The sequence below is a fragment of the Lygodium microphyllum genome, chromosome 9 (assembly GCF_053477565.2).
Source record: "Lygodium microphyllum isolate KBCC chromosome 9, Lygodium_microphyllum_v1.1.10, whole genome shotgun sequence".
Lineage (NCBI taxonomy): Eukaryota > Viridiplantae > Streptophyta > Polypodiopsida > Schizaeales > Lygodiaceae > Lygodium > Lygodium microphyllum.
This window is the reverse complement of record NC_141143.1, coordinates 15558960-15586760: the sequence shown is the minus strand read 5'-3', so window position 1 is coordinate 15586760 and position 27801 is coordinate 15558960. Positions and strand designations below refer to the sequence as shown.

The following is a 27801-nucleotide window of genomic DNA, read 5'->3' as shown; positions in this document are numbered from 1 at the left end:
TGACGTTTCGTTTCTAAACTTTTTTGACGTTTCTAGCTGCTATGCTAGTTTATGAGTAATGAGGAAGACAAATATTTCTTTATGAACTCAAGACTAGGTAATCAGTTGAAACAATAAACTGTGAGTACTCTTTCCCCTTCTTTTTCTTCAAATAAATTTGTTTTCAAAGGTTAAAATGAAGTACATGCATCTTTATCATCATCATTTCAATTTAATGCATTTAATGAACAAAAGGAACCCACATTATTTCCAACATTTGCACCTATCACAAATCCATTGAATCTCCCTCGCATCCCACCCTCTTATTCTGTTGCTACATCCTTTTAACCTCCATTAAGTACACCGCATGTTGTATCTCATATAGTATCACATGTGTTTTCATTCACCACACCAAGAGGTTCTTTAAACTTAGGCATAGACATTAGGATCTCATCTCTTCCTTAGCTGGGTGATGTTCTATCTTTTTCTCACATACTTTTGGGATTATTGTAGCTTGGGTATTTTTTCTAATCTCTCATGAGTGTGGATCAGGTGCCACAGTTTGCCTCCATGGCATTATCTAGCAGACCCTTTGGTCATTATGCTATGTCCTAGCTGATATTTAGACACGGCTTACATATCCCAGTGCCTCCACCTCTATCGGAACCTTATGGAAACATTCATATTACGGTGCCTCCATATCAATTGATACTCATTGGGCACTCACAGTCTATTTCTGCCTACCCACCTCTTTCTTCTTCTCCTTCTTATTAGACGCCTCCACCACTACCATCTTATCCTTCACATCCATCTTAACCACATTCTCGATACCTCATGGTTCTACCCCATCTTCTGCCAAGCATGCATTCAATGATAAGACTCGTTTTAAAGGGTTAAATTTTGCAACTTGGTTGAACTTGATGAGACATGTCCTTGACTCATAGAACCTATGGGATCTTGTGTAGGGATTGGAACCCCAAACCGATCCTGCACTTGTTCCATACGAGGTTGTCCGCTCATGGAAGGCTAGGAATGCTTCCGCTATTCTCGAGCCGATGCAGGGCTTATTGCCTGAGTTTCATTCTCAGCTTCAGTATTTTGACTTAGAGTCAAAGTGATAGGCACACTTGACTGACCGCTATGCAGCTCAGGATAGAACCTGTCGAATAAATCTTGACCATGAGTTTAAAACTTCAAAATCTCTGGTCGGGATGACTTGAAAGTCAAGTTGGCTGTGTATTGGCATCTCCTTATTGAATTCTCCACTATAGAGACTCTTAAGTTCTTTGAGGATCAGGTCACATTGTTTCTTAATAAGTTGCTGCGTAAATATTTCAATTTTGTGTTACAAGTGGTTTCTTTGTCCAATTTACCCATATTCTATGAATTTGAGTGCCAACTATTGTATTATGCAGAGTTATTTGATCGTTTTTATATGAATAATCCCTCAAAGGGGGCTCTTGTTGCTCATTCTTAGAAGGGGCAGCAAGGGAAGGGTAAACAAAATCAAACTTGAAATCAAAATTAAAATTAAGCAAGGGAATCATAAGAAAACTCCTAGCCTCAACTCAAACCCGGGTGGTAGAATATACATTGTCAAAAGCTTGGGCATTTTGACGACGAGTGTCAATCAAAGGCAAGAGATACAACACCAATACCGAAGTCATAGACCTTTGCCCCTTAGTCGAGAAACCCCCATCAAGGGAGGCAAGGTAAATGGCAAGGGGCAGTGAAAAGACCAGACTCACAGTGCCACCGGTTAGCCATCTTAGTCGACAATGTTCTCAGTTCTAGAGGGCTTATCTGACTGGTATGCAGAGGCCCATATCGTCTTTGTAGAGACATTTGATGATGCGAGTCCTATCCACATCTATGAGTTGCCTCCCGATGAAGTTACTGCAGAGGCCCACTCATCAACAACTGAGCACAGTAGGACCTGTTTGGATTGTGGACACTAGGGCTACACATCACATGACTCCTATAGAGGACATCCTCCGTATGCGAGCCCCTGCAGCCCGGGGCGGGTCCTCATAGAAAACAACTCCTCGGTCAAGATCCAGGCTTAAGGTTACGTTAGTTTTGCCTTTGACAAGGGTCTGGATCTGGCTTTGCTCAACAATCTATACTATGTCTCTCAGCTTGGGATGAACTTATTATTTGTTTAGCAGCTTTGCTAGTTGGGGTGAGTAGTTTTCTTTACAGCGACCACAGTCGAGGTCCTTGACTCTCTAACTAGTTCAGTGATTGCTCATGGTGAGGCACAACCTAATGGCCTATACCACATGACTCATTTTGTTACCGAGCCGACAGCTGAGGGTTTCGTGTTCCATAGCTTCTAGGTATTAGTCACATCTTGTGAGCCTACAGACAATGAGCATCTTTGGCATTTCCACCTAGGGCATCTTGGCTATGACTCTCTTTATGAGTTGTCTCGCCGTGAGATGGTTGAGGGCCTTCTTCGCCTGAAGCTAGCTTGAGATGTTTGTAGAGCATGCCAGCTCGGGAAGTAGCATCGTATCCCATTTCCTCAGTAGTCTACACAAAGAGCTGAGGCACCTCTTAGATTGATTCACGTTGATCTTTGTGGGCCAACATCCATTGCCGCCTTGAACGGCTTGTTGTACTTCTTTTTTGATAGTGGATGATCATTGGGGATACATACTCTGATACTTCATCTTCGAGCTTTTGCTCCATTGTATCGGCTGTTTCTACATAGGTTTAATATGTAGGATTGTAAACGTTTGAGTACTTCAATAGAGCCAGAGATGAAGTTTTCTATGTATGATGGTAGTCAAATGACTAATGTTGCAATTTACAGCCAGGCTGTTGGATGCATTATTTATCTTTGTAGCATATGCCTTGACATAAATCTTGTAATATTTCAGATAAGCAGGTTTATGTACAGCCCACGTACAGTTCATTGAAAACTACCAAGTGGATCTTCCATCACTTGCAAGGTACTCAAACATGTGCAAGATATTTCCCCGGGGGGGGGGGGGGGGGGGAGGGGAGGGACTTGCAGTTATAGGCTTACAATGATTCAGATTGGGATGGAGACTCAGATACTCCACAGTTTACTAGTGGATATTGTTTCTTTTTGGACCGTTCATGCATTTAATGGCTTAGCAAGAAACAACCATCAAGAAAAGTGACGGTATGCTTTGATACCAGGTTAAGAAAAGCAATGGAACATAATGCACTCGTCCATATTAGAGAGACACTAGGGTTTGTGGAAAGAAACACAATGTATGGCAAACATTGAGAGAAGAAAACTAAGAAGCTTAGAAGAAAAAGAAGATGAATGATGAAGATTGAATCATGCTGAATAAATCAAGTTGATACAATGGAGCAAAATCTCGAAGATGAAGGGCAAGGTAGCTTGAGGCCATGACAGGATCTCATGTGGGTAGTGACTTTGCTATCAAAGGTTGGAATTGTTAGGTTAGGATTTAGCAACATTGGCACACTCACCCCCACTCACAGTGAACAAGTGATCAACAAGAGAGAAGAGAGTGCCGGAAGGCCACATCCACTATGTAAGAATGAATGTAATGTTAAAATATTGAAAATGCATGCTATGGAGGATCATTGATGAGTAAATATACAATCATAATGAGGCAAAAGCATTGACAAAGAAGAACAACTAACATTATCCAAGCATAATGCAAGTACAACTGATTGATAATGATGACTGATGGAATGAGTGTGGAGATGAGTGCCTTTTATAGGCTTACAGTAGATGGTATTGGTAGGTAGAGATAGGTGGAAAGGGGCCATGGTATTCAACAATCGTGGTTTTAATAAACCGTGCTCTAAGGCTTTATTTGCAGTCTGTTTCTTTGTCTTGTTTGTTCCATACAAAGAGGCTATGGTGGATGTGATTGCACATTTCTCAACACCCCTTCTCAATCACAACCGGAAAAGAATTCCTGCAAGTTGTGTCAACAAGCTTTCCATATAATTCAAGTGGGTTGCAAGTGAGGTATTACTTTGCATGTCGAGCCTAAAAAATTCAATTAGTAAACCATATTTTGAGGATTTGGAATGAGCTCCAAATAGGGTTTCTAATCGATCCCATGTCGTGTAAGAGGTTTCATAATCATCAACATGATGAATGTAGCTATCATCAAGTTCGAGCTTGATAATAGCTTGAGCCTTATCATCATTTTTATCCAATATGAGTGAAAGTGCAGCTTCCCTTGGTTTTTTCTCTTGACCGCTTGTGATTGACCATAAGCCTTTCTTCATTAGGATCAGTTTGATCCTAGTTTGCCATGTATGTAATCCAACACCATTGAATTGGGATGTCGGTGAGTCCTTGCCCATTTTGAGATTGCAAGATCAACCGCAAATCAGCTCCAAACAATTCAAATTTCAGTTGAGCACAAGTGCTAAGAAGCACTAGGTGATTAGTATCAAGTGATGCTAGATGATTTGGTGACTATGATTCCCTTGAAGTTGGAATCTTCAAGATCTTGCAAGTCTGAGTCTTCCCCTCCTTGATTTGATGTTGGAGTTGCAAAAACAATTAGATTTGATCAGAGGCAAAACTGATTGTGTTAAATGACATAAGTACTAAAAGCACTAGATGAGTGTCAATGGACGTTGCTACTTGAAATGCTTGCAAATCTTGTCAAGATCTCCCCTCCTTGTTGGTAAATAACTTGAATGCCTGCTGAAGACTGAGTGCTGGAGCAGATTAGAGAGTCAGTGACTTGATTTGAGCCACAGTAGTGAGAGAATGAAGTGGAGCATGAGCTTAAAGCTTAATAGCTATGGAATCTGCATTAGGGTTTCAAGGGGCAGCCTGGTTTTTCAGCTCATGTGAACTGAATACTTGATCATTTCCAAAAATTTCTTGATAGAAATGAAGCTTATTAGGTAGGCTATCAAAGCCCTATGATGCTCGTCAGCATCACGACAACTACAGGCGGAATGAAGCATACGAACAGCAGAGGGCGCAGAAAACGGTAGTGATTGAGTAATGGTGCAATGCTGAAGCATGGAGTCAACATTGTTGGAGTTTGATGTGATGGGCAGGAGCGCCCTGAGTCAAGGAGTATTTCCTTAGAAGAAATCACGAGCTGAAATGGCCTAGAGAGGGAGCTTCAACTCCTCAATTGAAGGTGGGTAGCTATGCAGGTGGGTAGCTATGAAGGTGGGTAGCTATGGAGGTAGATGAGAGATCCAAGGAAAAGTGGAGGGAGCCAGAAATTCAAACTGGAATGACTCAATTAGTGGCTTGATGACTCACTAACTTAAAACCAACTCTGATACCATGTTAAAATATTGAAAATGCATGCTATGGAGGATCACTGATGAGTAAATATACAATCATAATGAGGCAGAAGCATTGACAAAGAAGAACAACTAACATTATCCAAGCATAATGCAAGTACAATTGATTGATAATGACTGATGGAATGAGTGTGGGGATGAGTGTCTTTTATAGGCTTACAGTAAATGGTATTGGTAGGTAGAGATAGGTGGAAAGGGGCCATGGTATTCAACAACCGTGGTTTTAATAAACCGTAAATACATGACCTAGTCTAAGGCTTTATTTGCAATTTGTTTCTTTGTCTTGTTTGTTTCATACAAAGAGGCTATGGTGGATGTGATTGCAAATTTCTCAACATGTAAGGTACTAAGTACCACACCCAACCACTAACGGTAGATGTTCACATAGGTTAAAAAACCCTTCTCCAGCTAGAAGGTAAAAAGCGTCGTGAGATAAGGGAGCATTCACACTAGAACTTAGAAGAAACATGATAAATGTAACAAATATCCCTTGAGTGAATGATGTGAATGTATATAGGGAATAGGCAACTCAATCCCCAAATGATATCAAGTCGAGAGCCATGCGAAAGGATTTGAATTTCTCTCTAGAGATAGCTTTGGTAAACACATCTGCCAAGTTGTCATGTGTAGGGACATAAACCAAGTCAACCTCCCATGTATGGAGCCTCTCTTTGACATGATGATAATGCACCTCAATGTGCTTAGTGCGAGCATGAAAAACAGGATTCCTTGCAACTACCACGGCACTCTGACTGTCAGTATAGATAGGAGTAGGTGATGGTTGTCCCACACACTAAGATCGACCGAAAGGCTTTTGACCCATATACATTCCAATGAAGCTATACATGCTGCCCTGTATTCAGCTTCATAGCTAGATGTGGGCAATGAAGAATGCTTCTTGCTTAGCCAAGAAATGCATAAATCACCAAGCATAAAACAGTTGCCACTAGTAGGCACCCTCGTGTCAAAACAACCAGCCCAATCATTGTTTGTAAATGCATGCAAGCAAAGTGTAGTGCCTTTAGGATAGAAAAGACCCAATGTTTGAGTGCCTTTGAGATAATGAAAGACACGTTTAACTGCTTGCCAATGTGTAGTACTAGGGCTATATGAAGAAATACCCTAACATAGAAACATAAACTAAAGTATACGACAAAGCATAAACTCAAAATAACATAGTTAGGATTAGGGTAATATAGAGACAATGAACACAGTGAATGTGAATGAATGAATGAATACTAAATATACAATGCTTATGTAGCAAACAAATTGTGCAGGAATGAAAACTGCATCCCGAACTCTTGTGTCTCGAGGACGGAGGTAGAGGTGTTTAGCGGGAGAGTGCTATACTCCTGATGGATCTTGAAATGCAACAAAGGTAGCCTCCAAGAGTCAAACACCAACAAACACAACACAAAAGGCTGGATCGAATGTAGATAGGTAGTGAGGAGAGAAAAAGATAAAAAATACAAGCAATTAAGGAGAGAAAAATTGGGCGAGAGCTGGAGACTAAAGGCTATTGTGTAGGGAGTATAGGCAACAATTGGAGGAGAGAGAAGCTCAATAAACACAAAGTATGGATGATGGCGATAGCTCAAGCAGGTGACATCAGTAAGAAATGCAGCTCTAGAGGACCAGACGACAACTCTAGAGTGATGGTGATAACCAATAAGTGGAGATGGAGGCTGGAAATAGGCACTAGATGGTAGTATATAGGAAGGGGAAGGTTTGATTGTGCGATGTCCTTTGTGAAGGGGTGTGGGTAGCAGAGATACAACTCTTGAAACTTGCAAAAATGAGATAGAGGATAGTTGGCCTATTTATAGAAAGTTTCAGGACCCCGTATTGCACACCATTTTAAAACTCTCTTGAACCATACACCATTTTAGGGATTTTATTAAGTGAGCATTTTTGGGTTGTTTAAGAGGCTAATTTAGCATGTAATGCTTATTTTTGGAGCAAGAAAGAAAGCCCAACCCAAAGTTTGAATTTTCTTTTTTGATTTTAAAAAAATATATTTTTACCCAAGGCTGTGAAGATATGCTAGGTTTTGCATTGAGGAAACATAGTATGTACGACCAAGACCGAAACACAAAGACTCAGAGAGAGATAAGCAAAACTCAAACCCTAAACACAAAATGCAAAATGCAAAACTCAAACATAGAGAAAAACACAGAGAGAAGAAACTCTGAAGTGAATGAATGTTGTAGATGAATGTAAGAGTGTATAGAATGCCCAAGGGGAGAGCAATGGAGTGGTGGAGAGTGACATCCATTGGAGATGGATCCTAGGTGCTATAACCACTAGTTGGAGATGAGAGAGCGTTGAATAATGAAGAGCAGTAGGTTGGTCACCAAAACACAGTAATTGGAGGCTAGAATCTGGTTGGTCACCAAAACACAGTAATTGGAGGCTAGAATCTGATAAATGCAGAAGTGTACCACCACAGAAGGCTGATAACTAGTCACTTGATGCAAAGAACTTTTAGGCGACAATAGGAGAGGTGTGTGCTTATGGAGGCAGCTTGTTGGATAGCAGAAATGTAGGTACTGCAGTAGTTGCCCAATGGGAGAGATGGCAACAGTTTGTTGCTTGGCACCAAATGCTGAAAACGCAGGCTAATCAGGTGCTATGATGATGCACTAGATGGGGACCTCCTAATAACATGGTGATGACTGAAAATAGGGCACCTAAGGTTGGATAGTGATGGGTTGCAGTTGTGATGGCTGGACAGGAGATGCTAGGTGGCTGATGGCTGAAATTTGCACAGTAGAGTGAGAAACGTGCACAAAAGGATGAGGTTGAATGGTGGGTGGCTTGTCTATTTATAGATGTTGAAGGGTGCCCCAAAAAAATAGGGTTTTGGGGGACCATTGAAACTCTCTTGAACTGCGCACCACTTTTTTATTATTTATTATTTAAGTGTGATTTGGGATTGTTAAAAGATGTTAATCAGCTGTAAAGTGTATTTTAGCTCAATACCCTTTGTTTGGCCCAAAATTGGGCCAAAAGGGAGGGCTTATAACATTTACCCAAGGTTTTCCACCCTAAAACGGCTAGGGCATTAGACAAAGGATGCACGATGGCTGCCTAGTGGCGTGCCAAGATATAGAGATGATGGTTATCTTACCAAGAGAGTCCAAGTAATTACCCCAGAGAGTGTTGGGTTTGACTCATGCCTACGCTCATAGAGGAGTGTCAGTGATTTTCACTAGGACATTGGGACACTCTTTACTCTTCGTATGAGAGGTTTTTTTCCCCAGACTTATTTCCTTTATTTTATGTGCCTTACACAGTTTTAGGCACTTATTTTGTTTCATACACTTCGAGTGTGAACACCCTCTTACAACCCTAAGGTTTAAGGGTTGTACTTCGTACTTTCACCTTACACTTCAGATTATTGCATTGGGTGTCGTGCTCTCACACTCTACACTATTTGCTTCACTCTTAGCTGAGCTTCAATCTCTTTCCGCTTTCACATTTAGTATCAGAGTTGGCCCTTAGCTTCAGCTCCCAGTTGACCCCCTTGGCATTTAGCCCAATGTGCACATAGTTTCAGTCACTTGCAAAAGAAGCTGCTAGAAGTCAACAGCTTCACCAGTAGCTCAGTGTAGCTTGGCCTGCCGCCACCAAAGGGGCTATCACATAGCCACTCGCCACTAGAGGGAATGCTTGTTGCCACCAGGGGAGTTGCCTGGTCTCTGATGGGCAGTTTGTATGGGACTTATGGGAAAAGATTCACAATGTCTATGATAAACAGAGCCCTATTCTTAGATGTATTGGCTAAAGCAACTCATGGACCTTTGTATGGAGGGCACTTCCATGTTAGCCCACTTAAATGAGTTTCATTCTATTCTTAGCCATTTATCTTCACAAGGGATTGAATTCAAGGGCAATCTCACCCCTTTATTCCTCTTGGTTACATTGCTTAAATCATGGGATACATTTTGTGCTACTATGCATGTAAACATGCCTACTGATAGGCTAGACTTATAGGGTATAGAGGGTACACTCTTGAATGAAGAGGTTAAGAGAAAGGATGTCTATGCTTCTTGCACCTCTCATGCTTTGACAGTTAGAGGACACCAGTGCAACTACCCCAGCCTCGACCTGCCCGCTTGCGACCTGCACCTGCTTGGGACCTGCCCGCTTGTGACCTACTACCTGTGCTTGCCTGTGACTTGCCCGCTAGCTCCAGTCCATGCCGCCTATCAATCCCTCTTGATGAGTAGCACCGTCCCATTGCGCTTGGACCACTAGGCTGATGCCACCCTACAGATGCCAGCTTTGCCTACTGCAACTCACATGCCTCCAACTGTACACCAGCCAACATTACAGGTAAAGGAGGCATTTACCTTTTTTTTAAAATTCAAAAATTTGAGTCACAACAATGTGATTTTTCCCAAGGAGTGTATTTGTAGAGATTACTTGGGAAGCGGATCAGAAAATTTTGGGCTTTTGGATATTGAGCAGACATTGGCACATGTAGTACAACTTTAGTATGAAATAGATTGATTTTGAGCATTTTGGGAGAATGAATCTTGGGGCTTTTGCATCTATAGTGCTACTGAGCATTTATTGCACCTTGGACTGCGTGCATTTTAGATAGTTTTGATAGAGTGTGCTTCAATTTGCTAATTACAGCAAGGTACTTGCTGTAATTTCTGGAAATTTTGAGATTTTCAGGTTGGTCCAGCTTGAGACATTGCTCTTTTTCTATCTTATTAGCATTGTTTATCATGGCATATCAAGGAGGTGATGTATTTACTTACGTATCCAAGGAGGATAGGTTGGATGGTAACAACTATTAACTCTAGTCCTTCATGATGAACAATGTGTTAATTGCAAAGAATCTTTGAGATTATATGAGCGGTGAAGAAGTTAGGCCTGGATTTGTGGCTCCTGCTACTCCTCCTCCAGGAGTATGTGGACAATGGGCAACTCAGCCTATTCACCTTGCTGCTCCAACTCAGCCACTTCCCTAGAGATCAACAACATAAAAGGCATGGGATACATGGGATGCACAAGCTTTGTCGTTGATTGCATTGGCAGTTCAACAATTCAATGGTCTATTATCCCTCACATTCGGTCTGGAGCTTCTTCACGAGAAGCCTAGCTAACCTTGGAGTAGATGTTTGCTAGAAAGAATGAGACGCGCATCTCTTTCTTGAAGAAAGATCTTGAGACAGTGAAGATGGATGTGGGTGTTTCTATGTAGGATCACCTAAACAAAATTCAAGAATTGCGTGAGCAGCCTATGAATGTCGACGAGTATTACTTAGATGCAGAGATGATAGGCTATAGCGCTAGAGATGGAAATATCCAATAGGCAGAGACTAAGGCTAGAAACAGGTGCTAGATGGTAGCATACAACAAGGGGAAGGTCTAACCGTGATGTCCTTTGCGAATGGGGTGTGGGTGGCAAAGACTCCTGAAATTTGTAAAAACGAGATTGAGGCTGAATGGAGGGCAGCATGTCTATTTATAGAAAGTTTCAAGACCTCGTGCCATGTACTATTTTAAACTCTCTTGAACCACACACTATTTTAGGCATTTAATTAATTAAGCATTTTTGGGGCTGTTTAAGAGGCTAATTCAGCATATAATGCTTATTTTAGCTCAACAAGCTATGCATAAAGCGTGGCAACTTAGAGACCCCAAACTGAATATTGAGCCATGTATTACACAAGTACAATAAACAACCAATAGCTTGCTGATAAAGAGAAGCATCAAAAGGTTTTCTTGGATCCTAGAGTGTAAACCTGTGGTCTCTCTTAAAAGGAGTAGAGATAGGCTTTCAGTTTTGCATTTGAAAACGCTCAAGAAGCTGGCCAATGCAGTTAGATTGTTGCAAACTAATGCCCCCTTCAACTACAGTAAACTGTATGCAAAGATAGTAGTGCATGACATTAAGTGTGCTCTCAGTGTGTGAAGTACTGAAGCCAAGAGCCATCAAATATGTATGTATGTTCTCATACTATGCCCTAGGTGCCTGCTTTAAACCATAGAGGGCCTTATGCAAACGACACACTTTGCTTTTAGACCCTTTCTGAACAAAGCCAGGAGGTTGAGTGACATAAACCTCCTCGTGAAGATCACCATTCAAAAAAGCAATCTTTACATCCGATTGATGCACATGCCAATCATAATGAGTAGCCAAAGTAATGACACTGTGAATGGTGGTCATATGTGAAGTGGATGCAAATGCCTCATCATAGTCAATCCATGCTATTGGGTATACCCTTTGGCAACAAGACATGCCTTGTAGTGATCAATGCTACCATCAGAACTGCATTTTAATTTGTAAACCCACTTAGTGCCTATAGCACGCTTGCTAGCAGGCAAGTCACATAACTCCCATGTGCAATTTTTATCAATAGAGTTTAACTCTGATTGCATAGCTGCCATCCAGTGTTTGTTTTTAAAAGCATCATGTAAAGAAACAGGTTCTTCACATGCAGTAGCTACAAGTGTCTGCGCAACCAAGTTACCTGGTGCATGGCGATTGGTTGCTCTAGTTTTGCCGGGAAGAAGAACAGGCTGTTTGCTGTCCCATAGTGTATCTAATAGCTATCTAGGGACTGTTTTAACTTCCCGAATAGCAGCCTTCTCATCGGCCAATTCATAATCACCAATGCCTTGATCAATGGGCTGAAAATCATGCTGTTGTTCAGCATGTGTTTGCTGCTGTAAACCCTCAACAGGTTGCTGAAATTGACCAAAATCAGGTTGACTTTGTTGAAATAAAGGCAACACATTGTCAAACATGTCCATAGGCCCTACATTGGGCTGATTTTTGTAGTTCATGAAGGGTCAAGCAGCATGTTCAATGAATACCGCATCTCTACTAACAAAAATCTTGTTGGCAGAGGGTTGGTACAATGGTAACCTTTAGTTTTTGTACTATAACCAATAAAGATACATTTGATAGCCTTGTATTTCAATTTATATCTTTGTGGTTGTGGTACTAAAGTATATGCCAAATATCCAAAGACAGAGATATGTGGCACTACTAGTTTCCGGCCTCATAAGATGCACATTTAGCCCAATGCTTTAGTTGGGCTATGATTAAGTACATACATTGCACACATGATAGCATCAAGTCAAAACTTTGGGGGTAGCTTATTGTGTGATAGCATACCACGTGCCATTTCTATCAAAGTGCGATGTTTTCTTTTAGCCACACTATTTTGTTGAGGTGTGTGAGGCATCGTAGTACATTGATGGATAATGCCCCTTTTAGCCAAAAAGGAATTGAATTCCTGTGACATATATCTCTCCCCCCCGCCACCCCCCGATCAATATGTAGTGTAATCAACTTGAATCCACTACCATTTTCAGCTGAGGCCAAGAATGTTTTAAAGCATGCAAACACTTCAGATTTGTGCTTCAAAGCATATACCCAACAATGAGAAGTCATTTGGGAAATCCATGGTCACATATGTTCAGAGGCATTTTTAATAGACTAGTCTTGTATGCTATTGTGAGACATTGTTGACAAACACAGAGATCTATTATGACTCTTCTCTTTTTTTAGGAGCTGATACGATCGACATCGACATCAGGTTCTCTCCGAGGCACCTTGGTGTTGGCTTGATGATCCATTGTTTGGGTATCTATGGTTTTGCTCTCATGGTTCTATGTTGTATGGAATGTGATGAGTCATTATCATTGTATTGTATTAGATCACCCATGATTTGAGAGAGGGTGTTAGCACGATTGCTAGCTTATGTGTGAGTCTGTGAATGCCAATTGGGCTGAGAACACATGTCATTATTTTAGTGATTTTTGTGTGGCATTTGTGGCATTTTGGCATATTTTTGGGCCTATTTATTTAGGGGCTCTTCCTCCTCATTTTTAGTCATCATAATTCTTCAAGCGGTCATCCTGTTGGAGAGAGGAACCAGTGTCAGTGCCCATGCAGCCAGTGACTCATTGTTGTACCCGTCCTTGTGTTTGGTATATGGATTCCATTTCTTGAGCACATCTCTAAGTTCTCCTTTTTTGCAGTGTTCTTCTGTTTTCTTTCTCTTCTGTCTTGTGTTCAGCAGTTTATTTCAGCACTTGTCTATGCTTCCATTGCTGCACTACTTCTAACACTTAGACCGTCATTTTAGCTTTCTAGCTTTCAGGTGGTCAATCTTCTTTTTGTGAACTCTATATCTCATGAGATACATGTTAGAGAATTCAGTGAATCCCAACCATGTCAATGCCCATCATGAAGAGTGAAAAGTGAGGTACACCATATGGGGCAGGTCTGACAAAATTCTGATTTTGTAGCAATTTAAGCGAACTTCTGGGAAGAGACCTTCCTGCATTAAAGAAATGTGAAGCAGTATGCCAATTTACAGATGGTTACTCACAAAGCAACCAGATTTCATAGCTTCAGCAGGAAGTTTGAAGTCCAGAGCATGTATAAATAGATATTCCACTACTAAGAACATTCAAAGCATGACTTTGTTTATCTTAAGTCTCGAATGGAGTAATTTAGACAGTATTTTGCTCGTGGTATGAATCATATGCTAAACATAATTCAAATCTTCTCTGGTTTAGTATAAGCCCTTGGCTGTGGTTGGTTTTCAGGAGGAGCGAACAAAGGTCACGTCCAAGTATACAGATTTTGATGAAATGGAGAAATCTTTAAACAATGATATTGATTTCATGCGGGAGAACATCCTTGCAACGGAGAGGGAACTCTTGCAAACACAGGCTGATGAGAAAAGTGCTCAGTCAGCTCTTACAAAACGTAAAATAGAGTTAGAAAGGAGTCAGGAGCGGCTGGCAACCATCATGAATGTGAGGTTGAAACAAGCACTTTGGTTCTTCTAAGCTTCCAAAATCCAATCATACATATTACACACTGTCTGAACAGGAGCTCTAAAGAAAGGAAAATAAGTTCATTTTCTAGGTCTTGTAGTGTATGTTTGTGTAGTCTACAAAACAGCTGCCTTTGTTCTCAGCCATGAGAGGTGAGGATGAATACCAAAGTTGCCTACTGATTATTTTCTACTATCATATAGACCTGCATATATGGATGAGTATGAAGTGATGCAAAAGGAACTGCAGAGCCTTTTTGTGACCTATGTTGAACGATTTCGTAACTTACAGTGGCTGGAAGCTCAGGTAGAAGGTTTTCATTTGAATGAGCAGCAAAAGCATGACGAAGTTAATCGCAGGATGCTTTGCCTTCAGCGGCAATTTCATGAAGAGGTGTCTTAATGACTCATTGTAATGAAACACTGATGGCCCTTATTATACTCGCACTCCATAAAAGAGGAAGTGCAATTAACCATCACGTTAATGTTCTAATTACATCAGAGAAGAATTTCAATTGCAGGAGATGAAGTTCTTACAAGGTGGAGATATGGTATCACTTTCCTTGGAGAATGAGGAAGAGTTAGAAATGGAAGAGCATGGGCAAAGAATTTTGGGTGCTGAAAGTTACTATCCACTGTCATTGAGGACCAGCACTCTTGATCACCTGTTACATGCCAAAGCAGAAGTAAGTGTTCCTACATTTTGAAACATGTGCTGCTTTCATTGTTGCCAATTCTGAGTGCCAACAATAATTGACCAGTACTCACCGTTTTTTTGTTGGCACGGGTCATTGCGGCACTGTTACATAAATGCCTTCAGCTAGTTAGCTATCTGAATGGATTTCTGGTGGTACCCTTTTTCTAAATCTCTGCTTCTACAGTGATTTTTAATGCTAGCTAGGAAATAAAAGTTTTGAGGGATCTTGGGGACATCTTGTACAAAAAAGAGGATAAATATTAGTTGACAGGGCTTTCATGGCCATTGTATCAGCAATGAATAAGATGATCCCAATCTAGAGGCTTGATGAGGGAGGCTGTATTGCTGTTGACAGCAGGCTGTCATTGGCATTGTTTTACAGAAGTTATTTTACAGAAGTTATCTCTGTAGTTGCTGTGAGTTGAAGGTGGACTTGTTGCCCCATCCCAGGCAGTTTTAGGTGTGTTCACACTGGCTGAGTTATTTTCCAGCCCATTGCATGTCTTTTGCAGTGTGATTTGCATTTACACTAGTAGATGGCGTGATCAGCTTTTTTAGTTGGTGACCAGCATTTCTTGATTATTTATTACTGATTATCAGACAGGCCAGCGTTTTTGGCATTAGTTGATCAGATCAGTCAGTTTCCAGCATTTTTGGCTATGTATTAGCCTGCCTCCAATGGCTGGTCATTATTCTTTTGCAGATCTTCAGCGCACTCCAACATTCCAGGATATTCCTGTCTTATGGTGCTGATTTCTGTCATCAGCCTGATTTGGTGCCCTCATCGACGCCTTGGGCTGGATGTAGGGATTGATCAATCCACCTTTGTATTTAGCTTTCATTCGGCTCATGCAGATTTCTCTTCTTTCCTTGCAGTCTTTCTCTTCCCTTCTCTCTTTGTGTTCGTATTCCTCTTTTGTTGCACTCTTACATGGTATCAAAGCCAAAGTGAGGACTAAGAGGCTCTATGAAGGGAAGAGCACACTCAACTTGCTGTTTGGAGCAGATTTGTCGTGAACAAGCCTACTTGGGTCTAGAGGTCTTACTCTCTCTTGCATCTACATGATTATGTACAACAGTCAGCCACTCCTAGCCTTGCGTGTACCGGGTACCTTGTCAGAGGATCTTGCTATCCTAGGGTGTCATAAAGTGACTTTCCCTCCATACAATTCTTATTCCGTCTATTTAGGCTTTTGACTCCCATATAATAATAGACTAAGGGAGAACTAACGGTTCAAGCAGTATTTGACCTTTCTTCTAACATTAGAAATGTGAGGATACACTTGTTATAGGTTTGGTCATCCCTTGGATGGGCACATGCATTGTACAATCATTCAATGTTATATTCATTTCCAAATTCTGGATTAGATTGGATAGTGTGGAGCTCATTAGTTGATTGTAGCAGTGTTTGGTCATGTCTAATAGTGCCAGGCAGTGTGGCCAAATTGGGCGGTGTGCCATGTGGCAGGGCAGCATTTAGGATGCAGAAGATTATTATTATTTTATTATTTGCATGCAATCAGCCCAATTTGCAGCTGGCTGATAGCTGCACTCGGACATGGTATTAGAGCAGCATTGAAGGGCTGATCGATCATGGGCAAACTTAAAGGGGAGATTTTAGTGCTATAAAAGGTTATGTTTTTAGCATTCAAGGGCGAATGGGAGGGCTGCGCATCGACACAAGGATGAGATGAGTAGAGAAGCATGGGAAAGGAGTAAAGTTGTTTGTTTTTTGTAGGTATTTGCTGTTCGTGAAGGAGAAAAGGCTGCATTTCCAGCCTTTTGTTGTAGGTTTTGAGTTTTCATTGCCTCTAGCAATTGACACGGGTTTGGGACGAGTAGAGCAACCCCTATTAGGCTATGTTTTGGAAGTCAAAGAGGGATGCCCTTGTTATTGTGTAGGTTATTCAAGTGACAATGCCTTTTGAGCTCAACAAGGAGTTCCAGGCTATCGTGGATCATAAGGTCCTTGTGTTATCGACTCTTTCTCAAGATCAAAAGCTCGATGGGGTAAATTACTACATATGGTGCATAATGATGCTTGCCATCTTGAAGTCCTATGATTTAGTAGAGCTCATGGCCGAGGCTATAGACCGTACTACATCTCGTGATTTATCCAAGCTTTCTTCAGATGAGAAAGCTGAGTTGGCAAAAGTATAGGCACATTGAGACAAGTTGAATGCCCACATCCGATCATTCCTATTTCTCTCATGCATATTGGTTATGATAGCCCACATAGAGCATTTGACTATTGCTCGGAAGATATGGTTGCAATTGGATCAATTGTACAATCGGGTGACCACGATGAAGCGGGTGTCTTTGGAGGTGTAGATGCAGACGTTGAATCAGTCCAAGTCCGATTCCATGTGGGACATGTCAATAAGCTTTAACAATTGCTGATGCAAGTCCAAAATGTAGGGAAGGCCATTACCTCAGAGGACATGGTGATAACTCTTCCCTTGTAGTTACCGCCTCATTTAGTACTTCTTACTTCACCTTGATTGCTTTAGGGCAGATAGACACCTTAGGTGGAAGGAGTTGGTGCTGATGGTCTTGAATCAGAAGGAACAACTCAAAGGATAGAACGCTCCTAAGACAAAGGTGTTGACAGGTTAATATTCTTATTAGAAGGGGAAGAACAAGAAGAAGGATACGAAGACCAATCAAGACAAAGCCACGGAGTCTACTTTGTCAACAATTGTGTGGTGGGGAGACTTGCTTGAGCTGCTACGCCAAACACACACTGTGTATACAAGAGGAAGCTCACTTAAGAATACACGAAGAGAGATGGATGCCAAAAACGTTTTCTTGCTGATTTCTTCTTCTTTTTCCACACACTATACAATGTACACAAAGTATAGATAAGATACAATATAAAGGAAAGTGACCTACTAAGTCAAACAGTGCATAACAAACTACACTAATCGATTGGCACTATATCTTTGCCAACTGTAGATAGGTATAACAAACTAAATATAATAAGTGATAAGTCAGTGGTCATGTGAGTATCATAATGACCTCCAACGTGCTAAGTGTAGACGTGTGAGCCTATCTAGCCAGGCGGTCCATCATCAATGTCCACACATGTTGAGCTTGCCATCTCAATACTCCCCCTCAAGCTCAACTCTATCTCTGCAACTCCAAGTAAGCTTCGGAACTTCCGAAGCTTCTTTGTACCCAATGCCTTTGTGAAAATGTCAGCTATCTGATTCTGTGCGCTGACATATACCAAGTCAATCTCTCCTGCAAGTGCCTTCTCTCTCACAAAGTGGTAGTGCACCTCAATGTGTTTTGTCCTAGCATGGAACACTGGATTTCTAGCTAGCTGTATGCTACTCATGTTGTCACAATGAATGACAATTGGACCATCTCCCTGCACATCCAAATCATCTAATAACTTTTGCAGCCATACCACCTCACATACGGCCATAGCAGTACCTCTATACTCAACCTCTGAACTCAATAAAGCAATTGTAGATTACTTTTTGCTGCTCCATGTAACTGCTGCACTACCAAGGGAAAATATGAATCCACTAGTAGATCTTCTGTCTGATATGCTACCAGCTCAATCTGCATCTATGTATCCAAAAACTTGTACATCCTTATCTGCCTCATAAAAAAGTCCATAATGTAAAGTGAACTTCACATACTTCAATATAGGTCTAACTGCATTAAAATGAGGCTTTCTAGGCATCTGCATAAACTGGCTGACAAGGCCAATAGCATAGCTCAAGTATGGCCTTATGATAGTCATGTAAATCAAACTCCCTACTATATGGCCTTGTGATAGTCATGTAAATCAAACTCTCTACTATCCTCTTGAACATAGTAGGGTCTTCTATCTCATTCCCAATGTCAGCACTCAACTTCACATTTTGCTTCAATGGTACAGAAAGAGGCTTACATGCTATCATACCATACCTGGATAACATATCCAAGCCATACTATCTTTGGAATAACCATATAGCATCATTACATCTGATCACCTTAATACCAAGAAAGTATCTCAGCTCACCCAAATCCTTCATCTCAAACTTCTTCTTCAAGAAGTCCTTAACTTTAGCAATCCCATTATCACTATCACCTGTAATAATCAAGTCATCCACATAAATGACTATGATGATCAAATTTGCATCTCCCCTTCTCACATAAAGTGAGTGATCAGCATCAGAAATACAAAATCCAATATTGACAAGATACTCTCAAATCTTGTTAAACCATGCTCTAGGTGCTTGCTTTAGCCCATAGAGCGCCTTCTTTAACCTGCACATATATGTGGGATGCTCTAAATCCTCATAACTTGCTGGCTGCTCCATATACACTTATTCTTGCAATTCACCATGCAAGAAGACATTCTTAACATCCATTTGCTGCAAACTCCAATCTTTAGCTGCTGCCAAGGCAATCACACATCTAATAGTTGCCATCCTAGCAACTGGACTGAATGTCTCTTCATAATCTATGCCATATGTTTGAGCATAGCCTTTTGCAACAAGCCTACTCTTATATCTGCTAACGGAATCATTTGCATTATACTTGACTTTGTAAACCCACTTACAGCCAATAGCTTTCTTACCCTTAGGCAAGGGTACCAAATCCCACGTCTTATTGACTTCTAATGCAGCCATCTCCTCATCCATTGCTGCATTCCAATGAGCATAACCAACGACATCCTCAAAATAAGTGGCTCAACATCCTCAATTACCTTCACCATATAAGCATAATGGTGAGCAGCATAACCTTCAAAACCAAATCTTTTAACAGGGTATCTGATCCTGCTAGACCTGTGTACTACTAGATCACTCAGTGGAGCCTTTACATTACTATATGCTCTTTGTACATTCGGTGTCCTGATTGAAGGAATACCAAGCTCATCATCCAAACTCTCAGAATCACCAAAATCTCCATTAAATCCCAAATGACCGGTAGATGCATCATTACCATCTAATATTTTTTTCTTTTCTTTGTCTTTGCTTGCAACACTTATAGATCCACCTGAAGATGTGGGGCTACTCACTCTCCTAGACCAAGAGCTCACTGTAGGTGTAGTACCAGCAGATGATGTTTTTGGTTCACTAATACTCTGTGATTCTTGCTTTTCTTCCTACACATAGTGATGATGATCATTATCATAATTTAATACATCACTAGGAGGTGCATACCAACTGCTCATCTCATAAAAAATAATATCCTTGCTCATTGTGAACTCATCTGTCGACAGGGTTATAACAACGATACCCTTTCTGCTCTAAAGAGTATCTAATAAGAATACATTTTTCAGCCTTTGGATCAAGCTTTTTTCGTAGCTCATCTGGCATATGAACATATGTAATACAACCAAATACCTTTAAGTGTGATACATTGGGCTTTTTGCCTGTAAAGCATTTTTCGGGGGTCATTGCATGAACTGCGACTGTGGGAGTTCTATTCGTAATATAGACAGCAGTATGAACAACTTTAGATAAAAAATATTTTGGCATATTCTTTTCAACCATTAATGCCCGTACAACTTCTACAATATGCCTATTTTTTCTTTTTGCAACTCCATTTTGTTGTGGGGTATACTTGCAAGTAAATTGCCTATTTATCCCATGATTCCTCAAGAAGCCATTAAACTCATTAGAGAGATACTCTCCCCCTTCATCTGATCTCAAGTACTTAACTTTCAAGCTTGTTTCTGTTTTAACAGTTGCCTTGAAAGATTTGAAGTGCTCAAATACATCACTCTTTTTTTTCATGAAATATACCCATAGCTTCCTTGAATAGTCATCAATAAATGTGACAAAGTATTTGCTGCCACCAAGAGATACATTCTGTGTAGGTTCCCAAACATTTGTATGCACTACATCAAGAATATTTCTGCTCACTTCTCTGTCATGCGAGAAGGGTTGTTTCACCTGCTCACCAAACTAGCATGCTTCACAGACTTTATGAAATTCTGTAACTCTAAAAGAAGACAACCCTATAACCAATCCTTTGGATTGCACTAATTTCAGCCTTTACACATTTGCATGACCAATATGTTTATGCCATATTTCAATGTTTGCAACCACTTCTTTTTCTTTAGCATACATAGCGTAGCATCCATTGTAGGAATTTCAGCATCTAGAGTGAAAATGTGGGCAACTCTACTTCCTTTTGCGACCAACCTACACTTATCATTAAAGTCTTCTATAAAACAACCTTTTGCATTGAATCGAACATGTAACCCTTGCTCTACCATTTGGTCAACATATACTAGATTCTTTGTGATTGATGGTACATGTAATACATCTGTCAGACTCTTTGTTTGGTCATCATGCAAGGATAACGAAACCTTTTCAATGTGTGAAATTAGGTGGCATGAATGATCACCTATCTGCATATAGCTTGGATTTTGTAAGTCTTGCATCTCTCCAAACCATTCAACATGACTGATCATATGATTAGATGCACTTGAATCAACATACCATACATCATCATGTGTCTCCTTTCCTGTAACTACATTCATCATATGCTGCATAACAAATATACGCTTATTTTTGTCTTCATTCTATTTACCACTGCGAATATCATCCTTCTTAGCATAACAATGGGCTACAATATGACTTGTTTTGCCACAATAATGACAAACAATAGCAGAATTTTCAAAATCTCTGTTATGCCATTTACCTCTTTCTCTAGAGGTTCCCGTGTCTCTAAAGTTTCCTTAGCCTCTTGAAACCTGCATTTCATCAAATTATTGATTTAACATGTTTTGCTGGTTATCGCCAGCATGTCTCATACCATGGCCTCTTGAAGATGATCTACCACATCTCCTTTCTGAACTTGAGTAAAATGCTTGGACTTATTCACTATTTCTTTCAGACGAGTCACCTTGTATATTGATCTCTTTGGTAATCATGAGAGAGACTAGCTCATCAAAATCTGAAAATGGCTTCCGTATTTATACTAAAGTAACAAATGATTTCCATGCCTTCTCATTATTAAGGCCACTCAAAGTGGATAAAACCAAATCATCATCACCAGATATTGCATCAATCGCTGCTAAAGCATCTGCAATGCTCCTCACCTTCAAAACATACTCATTGATAGACATTTTCACTTTCTTCAAAGTATTCAACTCTTGCTTAAGTTGAATCTTTCGTGTCTTTGTATTTATTGAAAGTATGTTCTAAAAAATTATCCAAGCTACATGTGAAGTTTTTGCATTTCTAATATGTCCTAGTATAGTATTATCAATGATTGCAGATAGCCAGTACATCACCTTTTTGTCTTTTGCATTCTATTCTTTTCATGCCTTTAATTCATTTGCAGTCGGAGGGATACCTAGCTCCGGCTTCTTTTCTTTACCTGCAACAAACTCATAAAGGCCATTTCCAATGAGAAAGTTCGTCACACGGAACTTCTATGAAGGGTAGTTGTTCTTGTCGAGCTTCTCAATAATGGGATTTCCACTGTTCTCTGCCATTATTACAAAAATTGATGGAACATAGCAAGGTAGTCTTTTGTAACCTTTTACAACAAGCGTACAACAATACACCAAGTAACCTTTTTCACTGATTGCTCAATAGTATATGTTATCTGCAACCTATTTGTAGATAAATCTTATGTTTGCTTTTTGGTAAACACCTCAAAAATTACAGATTCAAAATCTGTAACCTATGCACCCACTTTCGGTCAATACAGCCGAAATTACAGTGTACACTGAAACTACTGTCTACAATCTTGCGGCTCTAAAACGGGGCCTAAAATGGCCTTAGATACCCAAAAAACTATGGGAAAATCCTAAAGGTCTTGTTTGCAGAATATATAGTGCTCTGCTTGCACTCCAAACATCACAACAATATGAGATTTTCACTCTGCCTTGCCTCCGGTGCCTCCACAGGCACTGTCCAAGAGAAAGAGTGGAAGAATGGAAGAGCTTCTTACCCGTTGCTTGCTTGCTTGAACCTTGCTTCTTTTCCTTCACTTTAGCCCCTCTCAATGGTGTGGCTTTGATACCATGTCAAGAATCGTGTGGTGGGGGGACTTGCTTGAGCTGCTGCGCTAAACACACATTGTATACACAAGAGGAAGCTTACTTAAGAACACACGAAGAGAGATGGAGGCCAAAAACGTTTTCTTGCTGATTTCTTATTCTTCTTCCACACACTATATAATGTACATAAAGCATAGATAAGATATAACATAAAGGAAAGTGGCATACTAAGTCAAAGAGGGAGACTAGGTACTTGTCTATGAAAACAACCTAGATAATCAACACAATTTTATCAAGAAAGTATCAAGAGGTGGTTTGGTCCATATATTTTATTCTATCCTTATGATTATTCCACGACATACCCTCTTTCTAAGTTGGATGGGACTGATGTAAAGATACCCATAGCTAGCAAACGGATCAAACTATTCAAGAGAAGAGAATCAATTATAAAGAAGTGGACCATGGTATTGAAAATACATAGGATAGCATTGAAGACCATGATGAGAATGACATCGTAGATGAAGACGACCTTGAACCTATTGAAAAGTAAGTTATATGGCACATACTAGAGGATGTGCATGTTCAAAGGGGGTGGATGTCATGTGATTTTGTGTCTATAGATTGAAAACTTATGGGATGATTGTTGCTGTCTAGATTTTATCTGTGTGCTTATTGGATTTGTCTATCATTGTTTATGTTGAAATGAACTTTGTCTATTGCTAGATGTCAAAATGTTTTGAAGTCAAGTTACACCTTAATGTTTTAGCCAAGTGATAGGGTCTTTTCTAGGTAGTTAGTGACCCTGGATAAGTTGGAAGGGTGATTTATACTATGCACAAATTTTTATGGAAAAAATGGGCTACTAGAAGGAAATTTCAGGCAGGGGAAAAATCATGAGTAGGAAACATGCTTTTTGGTGGGTAATCACTAGAAGAATGTATGGCATAATATGTGGACCAATGTGGATAGAGTCTCTTAAGGGGAGTTTGTATTTTATGCAGACTATTGAAGATTTTAGCAAGATGACATGGGCATATTTCTTGGAGTTGAAGTCTGAAGCATTTTCCTATTTCAAGAATTGGCTGATCTTCAAGGAGAACAAGTCTAGTAGGAAACACGATACCTTGTGGTTCAACAATGGAGGAGAGTTTGTGTAAACACCCCGAACAACGTAGTATGCTTAATAATTATGATATTCGCTTGTTTTCGAGATTTAATATAAAAGAGAATGAACACTTAAAGATGAAAATGAAAATTACTCACAAAATTACGGCCATGAAAATGTAAAAGTAATGGAGACAAGATTGAGGGTTGAAGATGGGCAACCCCCCTGAAGGAATGTATTTCTGCTCAACCCAAGTCCCTTAGGGAAGAGCTCAGTTACAATCAACCTGAGAGTGAGGAGAAGTAATTCTCACTCTCACAAGATCATGCAAAGATGTACAAACACACATGCATTATCTATTATGCAATGATAAGAACTGATTTCTTTACAGTATGAGAGAAGAAAGAGGGGAAATCAGCCTTTCTCCATCGTTGAACAGTAGTACATGGATAGGGCTTGCTTCTTGTTGCTAAAATGGAAGAAAGAGCTTGAGAAGGAGGTGCTGTAATGAATTTACAGGCTTGCTGTCCTGTAAAACAGCAGTGATAGAAGAGGGAATATGGAGGAATTTAATAATGGAGAAGTGGGGGATGATGATGGGGATGGATGGGGCCAGTTTCTGGAAAATGATGCTGAATAAAGAAAAATGAGCTCTTATTTATAGGAGAGGGAAGAGCTAGTACAAAAGGGGAAAGTGGAGTAGCACAAGACAAGTGTCCAGCCACATGTCATGAGATGTGACAAGTGGTGGGACACTTGGAAACTTGTGTGACAAGTGTCTTGACACTTGTCTCTTCTCTATGGTCTTCCTTTTTGGGCTGAATACTGTCAAGAATAGAAACAACCAAATTTAGTAAGCACAGTCAGAGTACAGAACTTACTATTTTTAGAATGACATCCCTATTTTTTAGGACTAGCATTTTTAGGCTAATTCGAGGCTCCTAAAATTTAGGGATCTCCTAAACCCCTAATATGGGTGTCATATGAAAGCTTTTTCCGTGTACATCGCAAAAACGGTATCAGAATCTTCATGTGACTTTCCTATGCAAAGAAATGTGCATTTCAAGCTTTCAGCCCACACATGCACATTATACAAGCATTTCATGATCATGCCATCTTGTTGATTGTAACTGTCTGTTCTGGTGGATCTAGCCCACACTTCAAGGCATCAATTTTTTCTGTGTGCGAGTCTAACCCTGATATGCGTGAGTTCTAGTCACAGGCGCCCAATCGGGCCATATAGGTGAAAGTGTGAACTATCTTTTCTCTAACCCACTGCGTGGGTCCACCATAACCTGTGACGACTCATCAGTGGCTAGCTCCAATGCACTTTTCTTTATATCTAATTAGTGCAAAGGAAATAATTTTAATAAATCATTATATAGACAAATTAATGAAAAAGGATACAAATTTTGTTTCTATAGAGTTGTGACAGCCCTCTGGCTTTTATTCAGCTGTCCTCAGCTGAAAAGCTTCTTGATATGGCTGAAGAATGTTTGGGTAATCCTTCATGAATTTTTCATCTACCCACTGTGCATCTGTTGTGGGTAGATTCTTGAATTTTAGTAAGAATTTTCGTGTCACAAGGCCACTTCTTGTGGTTCGATCCTTGTGAAACAAAATCTGTTCAGGTTCCAAGAGTTGCTTTGTTTCTTCAACTTCTGGGGGATCTTCAGTAATGGGTTCCTTTGGTTCTGGTCCTATGTAAGGTTTTAGCAAACTTACATGAAAAGCATTGTATATTTTCCAATGAGCAGGAAGCTCAAGTCGATAAGAAACTTCATTTATTTTTTCAATCACTTTGAAGGGTCCAAAGTATCTACTGGAGAGCTTTGGAAAAGATGAATTTTGACCGGAACCTTGTTTGAGCTTGCTTTTATCAAACTTTAGCAAGACATATTGACCTTTTTCAAAAGCCAAAGGTCTTCTTCGTTTATCTACTTGCTTCTTTTGTCGCTCTTGGGCAACTTTGATAGTGGCTCGAACTTGATCTGATCGATTGCTGTTTTTAAATCTGAAGCAAACTCATCAGCAACAAAAATCTTATCTTTAGTGCGAATAATTGGAGGAGGAATCACTTTACCCTGTACTATTTTATTTAGAGCTTTCCCTGTGGATGAGTGCACTGTATTGTTGTAAGCAAACTCCAATAATGGAAGATATTTCTCTCATTGTGACTTATGTTCACTAATATAAGCTTTCAACATATCCAAAAGAGTGAGGTTCATCACCTCTGTTTGGCCGTCAGTTTGAGGATGAAAAGCTGAGGAGAACTTTAAAGTGGTTCCCAAATTCTCAAATAAAGCACGCCAAAAGTTACTTGTGAATTTGGAGTCTCTATTTGAAATGATCTCAGAAGGCATACCATGTAATCTGAAGATATGTTGAATGAAAAGTCTTGCAGCTTGTGCGGATTTCAATGTTTTATGACATGGAATAAAATGTGATTGTTTGTTGAATCTATCAATTATGACCCAAATCATATCATGACCTTGAGGTATTCTTGGAATACCTGAGATGAAATCCATTGTGATAGATTCCCATGGATCTTTGGGCACTGGAAGAGGTTGCAACAATCCTGGAATCTTCTGCCTATCATACTTGGATTTTTAGCATACCAGACAAGCCTCAATGAAGTTATGTATATCTCTTCGTAATGTTGGCCAGTAAAAGTAGCGCTCAATTGCACTTAGAGTGGCTGCCCTCCCTCTATGCCCTGCATAAGGGGGTTCATGACTTTCTTTAAGCACCTTTTGTCGAACAGGAAGAGTGACACAAAGGCAATTGTTCATGAGAAGGTAACCGTCTTTGATGGAATAATCTGGATGAGAACCTCCTTGCTGTAAATTTGACCAAATTGCTGCAAAATCAATATCTTCATCATAAATATTCTTCATTGTTTGAAAATCTTCATGATGAGCCACTGTAATAGTTGCAATGCGAGGCACTCTAGAAAGTGCATCAGCAACTACATTTTGTTTCCCTGGAGTGTACATAATTTGAAAATGAAACATAGACAAGAAATTTTTCCATCTTGCATGTTTCTCTTGCAAATGCTTTTGAGTCTTGAAATACTTCAAGCTTTGATGATCAGTTTGAATAAGGAATTCATTGCCTAAAAGATAATGTTTTCATATCTTTAAAGCATGAACCATTGCTAAGAGCTCCTTTTCATAAATGTCATACCTTTTCTCCATATCATTTAGACGGTGGCTTTCAAAGGCTACAGCATGGCCTTCTTGATTTAGCACTGCACCAATACAATCACCACAAGCATCTGCTTCCACCACAAATGGTTTTACCAGATCTGGAATGATAAGAACATGTCCAGAAGTAAGAGCTGTTTTCAGCCTTGTGAAGTCTGCCTTCTCTTTTTCCTTCCATTGGAAAGAGATCTTCTTCTTTGTAAGGTCATGAAGTGGAGAAGCCATATGTGCAAAATGCTTGATGAAGCGGCGGTAATAAGAGCATAAGCCAAGAAACGATCGCACCTCATGTACATCATGAAGATGAGGCCATTCTTGGATTATCCTGATCTTTTCAGGATCCATCTGAATCTCTTCAGAAGAGATGACATGCCCAATGTAATTTATTTTATGCATGAAAAATTCACTCTTTTAACCATTTACCAAGAGTTGATTTTGTTGAAGTAATTGTATAACAATTTCCAAGTGTTGATGATGCTCCTCTTCATTCTTGCTAAAGACAAGAATATCATCAAAGAAAGTACCGAAATATTGTCGATGCTCTCTAAAGATGCGCTCCATCATTCGATTAAAGGTGGCTGGTGCATTGGTTAATCCGAAAGGAACCACCAAGAATTTATAAAGACTGTATGAAGTGCGGAAAGCAGTTTTGTATACATCTTGTGGTATTACCCTAATTTGATGATAACCACTCTTTAGATCAATGCGGCTGAAAACCTTTGAGCCTTCTAGACGATCCA

At 40.0% G+C, this 27801-nt stretch overlaps 1 protein-coding gene across 1 annotated transcript in view; it reads left to right on the top strand.

Annotated features, from left to right (window-relative positions):
* The window catches only part of LOC148030814 (uncharacterized), a 148004-nt gene that overhangs the window by 36771 nt on the left and 83432 nt on the right, over positions 1 to 27801 (top strand). The window contains exons 3-5 of the mRNA XM_087685624.1: positions 13861 to 14078; positions 14298 to 14487; positions 14615 to 14779. Of these exons, the coding sequence (XP_087541750.1) occupies positions 13861 to 14078; positions 14298 to 14487; positions 14615 to 14779 (573 nt within the window). The remainder of the gene's footprint in view (positions 1 to 13860; positions 14079 to 14297; positions 14488 to 14614; positions 14780 to 27801) is intronic.